A 14,257-nucleotide genomic window follows, 5' to 3' on the forward strand; every position below is an offset into this window, starting at 1 on the left:
AGAGACAAGAAGCCAGACAGAGACATTATCACTGCTGTCAGCACATAGGGAGCCTGGCAGAGATATTATTGGTGCCCTGCGCACAGAGACAGAAAGCCTGGGAGAGACGTTATCACTGCCCTGAGCACAGAGACAGGAAGCCAGACAGAGACATTATCACTGCCCTCAGCACAGAGACAGGAAGCCAGACAGAGACATTATCACTGCCGTCAGCACATAGGGAGCCTGGCAGAGATATTATTGGTGCCCTGAGCACAGAGACAGAAAGCCTGGGAGAGACATTATCACTGCCCTCAGCACAGAGACAGGAAGCCAGACAGAGACATTATCACTGCCGTCAGCACATAGGGACCCTGGCAGAGATATTATTGGTGCCCTGCGCACAGAGACAGAAAGCCTGGGAGAGACGTTATCACTGCCCTGAGCACAGAGACAGGAAGCCAGACAGAGACATTATCACTGCCGTCAGCACATAGGGAGCCTGGCAGAGATATTATTGGTGCCCTGAGCACAGAGACAGAAAGCCAGGGAGAGACGTTATCACTGCCCTGAGCACACAGACAAGAAGCCACACAGAGACATTATCAGTGCCCCGAGCACAGAGACGGGAAGCCAGACAGAGACATTATCACTGCCCTGAGTACAGAGACTGGGAGCCTGGCAGCGATATTGTTGGTGCTCACAGCACAGAGACAGAAAGCCTGGGAGAGACGTTATCACTGCCCTCAGCACACCGATAGGGAGACTGGGAAAGACATTATTACTGCCCTGAGCACACTGACAGGGAGCCCGAGAGAGACATTATCACTGCACAGGGACAGGGAGCCTGGGGAGAGTCATTAACACTGCCTCAAGCATAGAGACAGGTGAGCCTTGGAGAGACATCTGTGCCCCCAGCACAGAGACAGGGTGCCTGGCAGAGACATTATCACTGCCCTGAGCCTGGGAGAGACAGTATCACTGCCATGAGCGCCTAGACAGAACCTTTGAAAGTGACATTATTATTGCCCTGAGCACCATGATAAAAAGACATGTCTGCAGTGAGCACAGGGGTGCCTGAGATCTTATCACTGCTCTAGTTACAGGGCACCCAGGAGAGACATTATCACTACACTAGGCACCCACTGAGAAGTGTATCTTATCACTTGCGCTCCGTTAAGTCTTTGTTGCAGGCTGGGACAGAAGGAGCCTTAGAAACTGCAAGATAAATATTTTGCTTTATTAGCCATTTTATTTCCTATTATGTTATTTCTATGGAGCAGACATATTTTTGAAGTGTTTTTATTCTACATTCCACAAAAAATGGCGGAAGATGAACCAAAACAGACCAGAAAAACCATAAGGAGTAAGAGCACCAGAAAAGTTTAATGGGACCCTACACGGTTCGTGTTTCGGCCAACAGGCCTTCCTCAGGGGTCCTGAATCTGACGTTTACAGGTGCACCTCCAAGATACTCATGAAACAAAAAGCCGATGATAAACCAGTGCGAAGAAAAAAATTATTTTACTGGGGAAGGGAGTGAGCAACTTTGTGGGATTATAGTATTTTGCTTTTTGTTTCATGAGTATCTCGGAGGTGCACCTGTAAACGTCATATTCAGGACCCTTGAGGAAGGCCTGTTGGCCGAAACACGGACTGTGAAGGGTCCCATTAAACTTTTCTGGTGCTCTTACTCCTTATGGTTTTTCTGGTCTGTTTTGGTTCATCTTCCGCCATTTTTGTGGTTTGTGTTTGATTTTACGGGAGATTCGGACCTTCCTTTTGCTACTATGATTCCACAGCTGCAGTAAGGGACACAAAATTCAACTCTTGCCACCGAATTTACTTATTTCTTTGGAAGCACCACTAGAGACTATGAGCCAGGCTCAAGAAGCTTTAGTGGTGGCCATGTTGAAGGCAATGCATCACCTCTCTTCCTTTTGCCTCCAATCCTGCATTCCCCTCACTCTCCAATGTGTGCCATCTTGAACCTTGGATGGGAGCAGTGGCAGTGCAGTGCCTCAGGCTGCCCACTAGTCTGCTGTCCTTGACTGGAGCATTGCACTTTGAACCACATGGTCCTCTAGCCTTGGACAGCAGGAGACAGGATGCAGCCCAAGGTACTGCACTTTTGCTGTCCCCTCTGAGCTACAAAACTTGTGGAAACTTCAGGAAGGGTGGGCAGATGGGAAGAACTATTGAGGGGATCACAGTGGCAGTGATATGATAATGGTGGAGTGAGGAGAATGCAGGGCATCTGAGGAAGAGTGGGGTAATGAAGAGGGAAAGGACCACAAGGGAGAAAAGAGTAAGTGAGCGTATTGTCAGGGGTTGGAGAGTGAGTGAAGGGATTGCAGGGCAGAGCATTGTGAAGAGAGAAAGTGAGCGAAGGAGGAGACTGGAGGAAGGGATCTGTTGGGGATTTAATATCAAGGAAGTCCGTAAAGCCTGAAGCTAGACTTGGAGAAATCCACTGGTTATCCCTGGAAACCACAGGCAGTGGAAGGGGGTGGGTGGGCCATGGCCTGAGCAATATTTTGCCCAACAGTGTCAGCAACTGGAGAGCTTGAGGACGGGGATGGGAATTGGCTTATTTAGCCCCTCCAACCAAAAAGATATTCCACTGCCCCTGGTGGATATTGTCTACTTTTTGGAATGCTACTTGTGATCTGGATTCATCACTATTGGAAATAGGGTACTGGACTTGATGAACCTTTGGTCTGACCCACTGTGGCAGTTCGCATGTGCTGATGTGTAAGGGTGGATCCTTTCCTCTTCTGATCCTGGATTTCACCTTTCCTGATCCATGAGTTCTCCTTTTTCTTCCCTCATTCTTTTTCACCTTCCCTGTGATCCTTCGTCCATCTGCTCCCTCCGTCTTCTCCTCACCTTCTTCTATTCTTTGACTCCTCTGTTTTTTTTCTTCCCTCTTCCATGAGATCCTTTGTCCATCTCTGTCTGAGATCTCTTTCTCTCCCACTTCATTATCTATCCCTCTTCTTTCTTCCCAGCACTGATCACTAAAAGCCTTTTCCGCCACTCCATCAATATGTTAACCAGGTACACAGGAAATATCAGAAAACAATTTTATTTTTACAAAGTAAAATACAGATTGATACTTTTTGATATGCACATCCATTCTAATTTAAGCAAATGTATCAAACATTTGCTGCAGAATCTTGAAAAATCTGCCACAGGCTGTCAGGAGCTGTGATTATATTATAGTAACCTGATGTGTGAAAGTGATTCGTACCAGTAATGTGAGCAGATATTATTGTATGAGCCAGGAGCCAGCTAAGCCACAAACATTTACTGGAAAAAAAACACTCTTCTGTGTAGACCTTGACCTCTGCAGGACAATTCAAGTTAACACTAAAACCAAACTAATTATTATGATGTAAGTACACTTTTACAACTTTACACTTGGATGGTCTTGGTTTCTGAGATAATGAAGCACTTCAAAGGAATTCTGATGGCCATCCAAACTTATTTCTTAAAACTCAATGACAGAACACATGATAATTAGCAGAAGAGTCTGTGGAAAGCTGCGACATGAATGCATGCAGCATTAAAAACATGACCTCGGGATAATAAAAAGCTTTAAGTTATCAGATCAGTTGCTGTGTAAGTGCTCTAGTCCTCCTGGTTTTATAGTTTGTTTCAGCTCTGTCATCTGTTCTCTATTCCCTTTCTCATTTGATAGACATACACTCTTGGCAGGATTAGAAGACATTCACCTTCATTAGAGATGGGTGTTCTGTCCCTGAAACTTTATATCCCTTGTCATCAGCAGCATACGAGTCCAGAAACTGGTGGTTATGACAGTCTACCAGCATGTGGAGATAGCACAACTGAACCCTCTTATAGGATGGTGAGGCTTCTGGTCAGTATATTTCTATCTCCAGCAGGCAGTGGATGGTTTCCCATTAGCTTCTGGACTCTTCAAAATTTATGGCTCCTGTTCTGGTCCTGGTTCTGTTGAGCCTGGGGATATTTTGGGCTGCTGCTGGAGCCTTGTTGGGGTACACCTGGTGGTGCCAGGTCCCTCCCCCACTGCCACTGCTTCTCTTTCCCCACAGGATTAAAAAAAAGGCTGTTTGAGAACAATTGCTCACTTGTGGCACAGTGAATTCAATATGTGTGGTTTTCTATGAGGAAGGGGATGAGACTGATGACCCCACTGCTGTGTGCATGTTCCATCGAAAAGAATTACCTTTGTTTATTAGTAAGGCTGTAGAGGTTTTGTACATTTATTCTCCTGCGTCTCGAGCATCTTCTTCTAATCCTAAAATGGCTAGTACTAAGAGACCCCCTATATCCTTTCCTATCCATGAGGCTGTACAGGTGTTAATTTCCGCTCAGTGAGAAACTCTATGGCCCGTATTTATTATTTGTCCCAAGATGAGTTGGACAAACTGAACTTATCTAAGGTAGATAGATGCCTTTGGTGGCAGCAGTGACGAAGAAAACTACCCCCCTCCCTGTTGAGGGAGGTATTGCATTTAAAGATGTTCAGGTTAGGAAACTTGAATCCTCTTTGAAGCTCTCTTTTGAAGTGACTGCCTTGTAATTCTGTAATTCGTATGCTGCTAGGTCATGCTTATCTTTGGTTCGATGTGCTGCTGACACTCTTTTAAAGCCAGCTTCTCATACCTCCCTTGAAATTCCTAGTATTGAAATAGGTTTGGCATACTTTGTGGACTCCTTGTATGATCTTATTCAGGCATTGGTGAAGCAGATTACCCCATTTTTTACTGCTAAGGACCTATTGTGGCTTCACCACTGGTCTGCTGATGTTGTCTCCAAGCAGCAGCTTACCAAGCTTCCCTTTAAATGCAAATTACTCTTTGGGGATGATTTAGAGAAGTTAGTTAAAGACTTAGGGGGCTCTAAGACGCAGCAGCTACGTTAAGATACGCGTAGGCAATACTTCAGGTCCTCTCAGTCTTAGCCTCGAACTTAAAGAAGTGAAAAGGTATAGACCCGGGCGTTCTCCGTCCTTTCAGAGACCCAAATAGCAGCCCGAGCAGTCCTTTTGTGGGAACAGAAGAAGCTCCCAAAAGACCTCTGGAGCTGCTCCAGACTCTGACTCCACACTGATGGGGTTCTGGTCCACTCTTTGCAGTCAATGAGAGGGCAATGTATGTCCGACTTTCACGAAGATTGGACCAAGATAATATCAGACCAGTGAGTCTTAGATATTATCAAAGCAAGTTACAAATTAGACTTTGCCTATCCCATTGCAGATTCTTTTTTGGAATCCCCGTGCAAAGCCTTGCACAAAAGGAAGGCAATTCTTGCCACCCTCCACAACCTTTGCATCTTGCAGGCTATTCTTCCCGTTTCCCCTCAAGAACAAGGACAGGTCTGCTATTTCATTTATTTTGTCATTCCAAAGAAAGGGGGGTCCTATCATCTTGTTCTCAACCTCAAAACGGTGAATAGGTTCCTTTGAGTTATGCACTTGCACATGGGAATCTTGCGATTAGTCATTGTAGCTGTCAGTCCGGAGGAATTTCTTACATCTCTAGACCTCATGGAAGCATATTTACATATTCCAGTTTGGCCTCCTTATCAATGTTTCATGAGGTTCACAGTCTTAGGGAGACACTTCCAGTTTCAGGCGATGCCCTTCAGTTTTCCACAGCTCCCAAACCTTCTCCAAGGTAATGGTGGTCATGGTTGCATTGCTGTGGAAAGAAGGAATACAGGTTCATCCTTATCTGGACAACTGGCTCATCTTTTCAGGAGAGTCTGGCTGTCATCTCTCAGGTAATCGGTCTTTTGCAATCTCTAGGGTAGATTGTCAATTTGTCCAAGAGCCATTTACAGCCTTTTCAGAGTCTGGTGTACTTGGGGGTTCGATTTGACACATTGCAGGGTAAGGTCTTCCTTCCAGATTAATGGAGGCTCAAATTCTAATCCAGATTCGCATTTTGCTGCAGCTTCAGAATTCCAGTGTCTGGGATAATGTCCAGGTCTTGGAGTCCATAGTGACGACTTTCAATGTGGTTTCCCGGGCAGGAGCTCACATGAGAGCCCTCCAACAGTCCCTCTTGTCTCAGTGGTCCCCTGTTTCTCAAGAATATGATCACTGTCTTCCTTGGACTTCAGGCACAGCTCAGCATGGAATGGTGGCTTCACACTCACAATCTCAACAGAGGTACCTTTTTGGCAAACTCCCAGTGGATGGTGATGATGACAGATGCCAGCCTGACTGGTTGGGGAGCACATCACACTGCTCAAGACCTGTGGTCCAAGGTGGAACCCCTCTGGACAATCAATTGCCTAGAGCTCAGGGCCATCTGTCTGGCTCTGAAAGTTTTTCACAGCATTCTCCAGGGACGCCCAATAAGGATTTTATCAGACAATGTCACCGTGGTAGTGTACATAAACAGGAAAGGGGGTACCTGCAGTTCCCCTCTAGCTCAGGAGATGCACCTCTTGATTTAGTTTGATCTCAGCAGCCCAATGTTCAAATGAATTATCTCAGCAAGAATGCTATGGATCCCGGAGAGTGGTAGTTATCACAGAAAGTGTTTTATATTATCTCGCAGAGGCAGGGGACCCCAGCGTTGGATCTCATGGCAGGCACAATTCAAAATTCCCAGATTCTTCAGCAGAAGAAAAGAGTTTGGGCCAGAAGGCCTGGATGCGCTTCTTCAAAGATAGCGACAAAAAATTACACTGTGTATTTTTGCTCTGGCCAGTGATTGGAAGGTTTCTCTGAAAGACCTTTTTTCATCTGGACCTGGTGATCCTCATTGCTCTGGATTGGCCCAGAAGACCGTGGCATGCAGATGTGATCCAACTCCTAGTCGGCAATCAATTCCAGCTTCCCCTTCTTCCAGACCTTACTGTCTCAGGGTTCCATTCGGATGGAGGATCCACCCCCCTTGGTCTCACAGCCTGGCTATTGAGAGGTCAAAGTTGAGAAAGAAGGGGGTATCCAGAGGACTTGATTGCTATCTTACTGCAGGCACATAAGTGTTCTACTTCTTCAGCTTATGCTCAGGTGTGCTGCTTATTTGAGTCCTTATTTGAGTTATTTGAGAGAGTAATCGTTCCCTTTTCTACTTTTCCACAGATTCTAGCCTTCTTACTGGATGATTTAAAGAAGGGTTTAGCTCTGAACATCAAAGTTCAAGTTGCAACCTTATCTTGTTATGGAGGCCGTGTGCCCTGCTGTTCCTTAGGATCTCATCCAGATGTGGTCTGTTTCCTTAAGGCAATCATGTTAAGCCTCCTGTTATCCGCCTGGATTTAAATCTGGTATTCCTGGCTCTCCAAAAAGACCTTTTTGAGCCCTTGAAGAATATCTCTCTAAAAGATATTACCTTAAAGGTGGTATTTCCTGTGGCTATCACTTCGGCCAGACGAGTTTCCGAGTTGCAGGCCCTGTCCTGTAGGGAACATTTTCTTTCTTTCACAGAGGCTGGGATCTCTATTAAGACAGATCTTTCCGTTTTGTCTAAAGCCTTCTCGGCTTTTCATCTTAATCAACCTCTGTTTCTGCCTTCCTTCGGGAAAGATGACTTGGGGGGGGGGGGTACAAGATCTTACCTGCTCTTGATCTGAGGTGTATTTTAATTAACTATTTAACTTATACTTATGATTTCTGCCAATCTGATCATCTTTTTATCCTTTTTGGGGTCCGAAGGAAGAGCCACACTGCTTCCAAGGCTAGGCGAATTAAGGAATCCATTTCCTCTGCATATATTGAGGGTAAACAGTCTCCTTTGTTGTTGAAAGCTCATTTTTACAAGAGAGCTTTCTGCCTCCTGGGTGGAGTCTTGTGTTTTTTCGCTCAAAGAAATTTGTAGGTCAGCTATTTGGGCTTCTTTACACACATTTTCGAAGCTTTCCTGGGAGGATGTAGCGGCTCATTTGGATGCATTGTTTGGGTCCTTGTTCTTCTGTGCTGCTGTCTCTGCTCCCCCCCCCCCCCCCCCCCCACCAATTTAAGAGACTGCTTTGCTATATCTCATCAGTTTCTGGATTCATATGCTGTTCATAACAAGGAAGGAGAAATTATGTTCTTTTCTTTAGTTGCAGCATATGAATCCAAAAGCCCACCCTGTTTATCTGCTTGTTTCTCTGTTCAGGTTTGCTATTTCATATTTCCAGATTGCTCTGTTAATGATGTTATTGTGGGGCAGATTAATGTTTCTTTCTGCTTTGTTATGAGAAATACTAACTGACCAGAAGTCTCACCATCCTATAAGACAGAGTTAAGTTGTGCTATTTCCACTTGCTTGTAGGTGGCTATAACCATTAGTTGCTAGATTCATATGCTATGACTAAAGGAAAGAAAATTATCAGGTAAGAACATATTTGTTTCCATTAACTTGTTGCATTGTAACAACAAAAATGTAGATCTTGTGTACAGTAAAATAAATTCCCTTTCCTGGAATTGTGTAAATGGATGTGATCTTTTCTTTTCTATGCAAAGTATCCCCACAGGAAGATGCCAGCACTGATGCACACGATCATGTTCACATCCAGAATTTGCTTTACAAATGAATTCTCATGTAGCAAAACTTCAATGGGCTCCTGGACTACTGGTGCCACATTGGTCTGTGCATCTTGATTGGTCTCCATCCCACAGAGCCAGTAGAAAATTTTCTTCAGCCTGGATCGAACAGTAGTTGTGTTACCTGAAATGTATTAGCAGAAGAAAAGATTCAAAGAAAGGAAACTCACTAATAAACTTCTCTGGTGAACTCCTATAAAAATTATAAATGTTTTTACCCAGTTTTCTAGTCCTTCCTTTGAAATTATGTTTAAATTCAGGTGAAAATACTTTTGTCTGTTACAGAAATTAGTGATTTTAATATATGAATAAGTAAAGGAACGAGGTTCCTTTTTGTGACATATATGTAACTGGATATTCCCCCCCCCCCCCCCAGATGTTTAAAGAAGCCGTACTTCCCAACCATGACCAAAGTTCATTTTGTTGTGAGTAGGAAGGAAATGTAGACATTGCCTGGTCTTTGGTCATATTGCCACCTTTTTGTCTCCTCTCTCAATTCCTCCGTGGCCAGTTAGTGGAGCTGCCAGTGAAGAACTGCTTCCTTCCCACTTCTAGTGGTTCATTTCTATGCATACTGATGATACCACAGCTCTGTAAACTATGAATACTGGGGGAGTTATGGTCAGTGGCCCTCGTAAGTTACTCTAGGGTAAAGGTTCAAAGACTTAAGCCACTGAAGTTTGTAGTCTGTAGGAGGTGCATTATTAACCACCCAGTAGGTTGTATGCACTTTCATTACATGCTTACTTTTGGTCACATGGAAAAGAAGTGATCTTCCAGAGACTTTGCACACTAAGCACATACACCAAATTTCTAAAACGTATGTATGTGCGTTGTCGATATGCCACTAGCATCCTAATTTAAGGCATCATTTTGAAATAGATAAGGATATCTGAATCCTTTTCGCCATCTAACACCTTGACAGCATGCCAGTGCCTTGTGTTGGAAAATCAGTTTGTTTTGTGTGAGCTTAAAAGTATGTACTCAACTTTTCAGAAAGACATTCTATTATAAAGGTAGTCCAGGTGCATAAATAACATTTTTCACACTCAGATCATTTTGGGATATTTTTGACTAATTTATGTACAGTTTTTCAGTTTACGTCAGAATGTGTGTAAATTTTGATTAACATGCAAAAAATGTTTAATGCACAAATATCAACGTCAGTTGGATTAATTCAGAGGTTTTAGGCACATCAAGCTGCTTTAGTGTGTGCTCTTAATGCATATAACATTTTCCAAACCAAAGCCCCAAACCGAATGCACATTGATAGATTGCTTAGAAGTGGTTGTGAACCTGTTGTTTCATAGGATGAGATGCTAGGACTCTACCACCAACTTATTTCTCAAAGCAAGGTCCCAGGACATTTTCTGCATACAGAGGGTTTCAACAAGCCATTATCATAGAGTCATACTTGGTTCACAAGGAGCATCCTCAGAAGCAGCATTCATGTCCACTGTAGCAGGCGGCCTCTCTGCTTCTCTTGGGTCTTCGGAGTCTGGGGCAGATGTGGTTGGGGTTGTTGCTCTTTCAGGTGTTTTGATATCTGAATCCCAACGTGTGAACCATGTAAGACGGCTTACCTTGAGAAGGAACATGTAGGAGATTTTGTTTGTAAGCAAGGCAATGGGGGACTGCCTTAGCATTGTGTTACAAAAGATGGACAGAATTCCCCACCACTTTCCAATGAAATCAGACCCTCCCTCTATAGTCCTAAGTTTTATACTAACTGAAGAAAACACATTGCCTCCACTGGTGAATCAAAAACAGCAATTGTTCAAAGAAACTGAATTTCTAAACCAAGTGGTCAAAATCAAAAACAGAACCAAATAATTGAATCCTGTAGAGAGTAGCATTTAACCCCTATGTATATTTGATGACTGCAGATGAGTCTAATAAAAATTGTTTTAGAAATTAAAAATAATGTTGAAGGAGCTTGATATGGAAAAACGTGCCTATGAAGCAAGAGATCTGAGAATGTTTTGGTATATATGACATTCATCTAATATCTGCCATAGGATGAGAGACATGTTTTGAAGCTCCTAGAAAATGGCCTGTTTTGAATTAAGTATTGTGAGTAGAATGTTGAAAATGAGTCATATATAAGGTTGTGGAAATTGGGTGGATGGATGGGGGTATGTTTTGCCCAGTGGTGTAGCTGGGGGGAGGGGTGCGGGGGGAGAGGTTGCTCCCACAAACAGATTTTCAAAGAAAATGGTGCCTATTCATCATAGGTTAAACCAACTCCGCCCCTGAAGGAACTGCAAGCTTAGCTTAGCTTCCCTTCCCTGCTCCTTACTGAATTGTACTACCACCTCCCCGACCTGGTTGCAAACACAACGAAGCCAAACGCAGGGTCATAGCTCCAGTTTCCCTCATCTACCAGTCCTGAAACAGTAAGTTACATCATAGGAGGACAGAGGAGAGAAACCGGCAGTGGCATACATAGAGCTATGACCCCCGTGTGCACCTTTGTTGTGTTTGCAGTCAGGTTGGGGAGGCAGCTGCGCGATCCAGTGAGTGAGGGGTAAGGCAGAGACGGGAAGCTAAGTGTATGGCTCTTCTAAGCCTTTGTGGACTCAAGAAGGCAATGGTCGGGAGGAGGTGTCAGTGAGCAATCAGGAGGGGATGGAAAAAGAGAGTGAGATGGGGCCAATGGTGGGGTGAGGGGAAGCGAGAAGGGATGAATGGGAAAAAAAGAGTATTGGGGGAGAGACAAGCAAAAAAACTGGATGGAGGGGAGGAGAAGAGAAAGGCATGGTAAAATGATGCAGAGGGATGAAAGCAGAAGGCAATGTGATGGGGAAGAGAAAGAAGTGATGGATAGTGAGGGGGTGAAAGAGACAGTGGAGTGATTTTGGATGGGGGATGAGAGTGAGAAGAGATCTTGGATGGCTGAGAGTGAAGAGTCCTGCATGAGAAAGAGAGAGAGAGATGGGGCCACTGGTGGAGTGAGGGGACGAGTGATGGTACAATGTGTGATGAACAAGGAAACAAGAGACAGGAGTATTGGGGGAGAGAGGCAAAGCTGGATAGAGGGGAGGAGGAGAGAAAGAAAGGGTAAAGCTGGATGCTGGAAGATGAGAAACAAGGCGGTTTCAGTTCACAGAAGAGATATGCTGCGGACTAACTCTTACAGACCCGATGGAGAGAGAAAGAGGGGGCAACTAGCCCAGCATCCACAAAGAACAAGGCAAGCCAATAGAAAGAGTCCTAAAAGACACAGGCAATGTAATCTGTTACAGACAATGCTTAACATCTATATTAATAATTATCACCTCCAATTCTGAAGCTCACAGTGTGGCAGGGAACCACTGAAGCCCTGCACTGCTGTACCCTGTCAGCACCACTCACTCTCACTCTTACACCCACCCTCAGCCACGCCCCCAGCCATGCCCCTTCCGGACATAATTCGCTACCTCAACGTTCTATTGAGGCCCCAAGCTCCAGCCACTTCCGTGAAGGGTTCGTGGATTCATGGTGGTGAAGCCTCTCCATGGTGGTGACGCCCTCGCGTCCAACGTTATGACGTCGTGGCCGGAGCGATTTTCAAGATGGCGCTGAACAGGAACGTGATGACGTCGCTGACGTCGCGATTTTCTGCAACGCGAATGGCGCCGAACAGGAATGTCAGGACGCTGTGCCCGCACCGATTTTCACCAACGCGACGAAACGAAGATGGCGCCAAACACCGGCGCAACACAAATGCACAAAACCGCTTCGGGGGCGACGCAGCCAGCCACACACACTTAACGTCGGACGGTGCGAGGGACGGATGACAACGTGGATGCAACACCTCACAGGTTTCCTCTTCTGTCCCTGTATGCCGATGATGGGAGAGGGAGGGGAAGGGAACAGGCATTTATTGCTAGTATATACATAAACAACAAACAGCCTGCCTCCATATAAATGGGGGCAGAAAGGGTATTTTCCCTTGATGGATGCTGAATAGCTTTTCGGTCAATCACTGTGTATTGTGGATAAAGGGGTTAGAAATCAGGAGATAGTGGAAGAGATGGATGCAACACTGGGGATAGAGGAAGAGAAGTTGCACTGATAGATTGTCACTTCTATTTGACCGTGGGAGAGCGAGAATAATATTCAGCTGGAAGGGAGCAAGTGAACTGCAGAGACTGAGCTGTCTAACAGAAGAAGAGGGATCTTTAAGGTTTGCCTCTGACAACAGCTACTGTTGAGTCATGGACATTAACATGACTGTGCTTGCTGTAGGTTTTGCACGTTAAATATATATTTATTTTAAAAAAACAATTTAGGATTAAATGATTGCATTTGTGAGCCAAAATTGATTATTCTGTAGAGTATTCCAGTTTCATCCTTAGTATTCAATTTTTTTTAATTTTTAATAGCTGGTTTATAATTCAGTTTTATGGCATTGTTTATTATTCTTTATGGCTGTTGTTTTCTGGAAACAGAACATGTTGGTCTAAGCTGTAATTTCTTGGCTTAGAGTTTGGGAACAGGACTAGAAAGTAACAATGAGCAGCAGGAAAGAAGAGGTGGACAGCTGGCCTTGCTGAGTTTAAAGGGGGTCTGGACAGATTCCTGAATGAAAAGTGCACTGATCGTTATTACATTTTGGGTTTTTGCCAAGTTCTTGGGGCCTGGATTGGCCGCTGTCGGAGACAGAGTGCTGGGCTTGATGGACCTTTGGTCTTTTCCCAGCGTGGCAGTGCTTATGTACTTATGGACTTCGAGACTCAGTCTAGACTGGACATAGTGGAGGAGTGGCCTAGTGGTTAGGGTGGACTTTGGTCCTGAGGAACTGAGTTCAATTCCCACTTCAGGTACAGGCAGCTCCTTGTGACTCTGGGCAAGTCACTTAACCCTCCATTGCCCCATGTAAGCCGCATTGAGCCTGCCATGAGTGGGAAAGCGCGGGGTACAAATGTAACAAAACAAAAAAAAATTGCAAACTAAGGGCCCCCTTTTACTAAGCAGTGTAGACCCCTACTTGTGCCCAACACACGCCAAAATGGAGTCACTGCCCGACTACCGCGTGGCTCTTGCACTAATTTCATTTTTGGTGCACATCCAATATGCGCATCATAAAAATATTTTTTATGCTATGCGCGCCAAGTGGCATCTGACACGCGTAGGTCATTACCACCCAAATTCTATACCACTGAGTCTATGGCTGGTGGTAAGGTCTCAGACCCAAAATGGACACATGGCAATTTTGATTTTGCCGCACGTCCATTTTCGGCAAAAAAAAAGAGAGGGCTTTTTTACAGGTACGCTGAAAAATGATTCTGCGCGTGCCCAAAACCCTCGCCTACACTACTGCAGGCCATTTTTCAGCACACCTTAGTAAAACGACCTCTAAGAGTGCCAGTGCTGATATGAAGGAAAATATCCCAATTGTTTTGTGCCTGGGTATGGTTCATATTACTGGTATTTAGGGAGGGAGATGGTCGCTGATTCTTTGTGCCTAATAATGACGATATTACTAGTAATTGGGGAAGGAGGTGATCACTGACTCTTTAATGAAGATATTACTAGTACCTTGAAAAGGAGATGGTTACTGATTCTTTGCGCCTGGGTAATGATATTACTAGTAATTGGGGAAGGAGGTGATCACTGACTCTTTAATGAAGATATTACTAGTACCTTGGAAATGAGATGATTACTAATTCTTTGCGCCTGGGTAATGACGATATTACTAGTACCTGGAGAAGGAGATTTTTACTGACTTCTCCACACTTAAGATCAGTAAGTCATTAGCAC

General features: G+C 44.6%; 1 protein-coding gene across 4 annotated transcripts in view; it reads right to left on the reverse strand.

The window, feature by feature from the left end:
- Positions 1-7,920: 7,920 nt before the first annotated feature.
- Positions 7,921-14,257, reverse strand: part of SLC5A11 (solute carrier family 5 member 11) — a 46,784-nt gene continuing 40,447 nt past the window's right edge. For all 4 annotated transcript variants that reach the window (XM_030211657.1, XM_030211658.1, XM_030211655.1 and 1 more), the window contains exons 15-16: positions 9,927-10,095; positions 7,921-8,636 (exon numbers count right to left, since the gene is read on the reverse strand). In XM_030211657.1, the coding sequence (XP_030067517.1) occupies positions 8,422-8,636; positions 9,927-10,095 (384 nt within the window). In that variant the 3' untranslated portion in view covers positions 7,921-8,421. The remainder of the gene's footprint in view (positions 8,637-9,926; positions 10,096-14,257) is intronic.

The sequence above is a fragment of the Microcaecilia unicolor genome, chromosome 8 (assembly GCF_901765095.1).
Source record: "Microcaecilia unicolor chromosome 8, aMicUni1.1, whole genome shotgun sequence".
Lineage (NCBI taxonomy): Eukaryota > Metazoa > Chordata > Amphibia > Gymnophiona > Siphonopidae > Microcaecilia > Microcaecilia unicolor.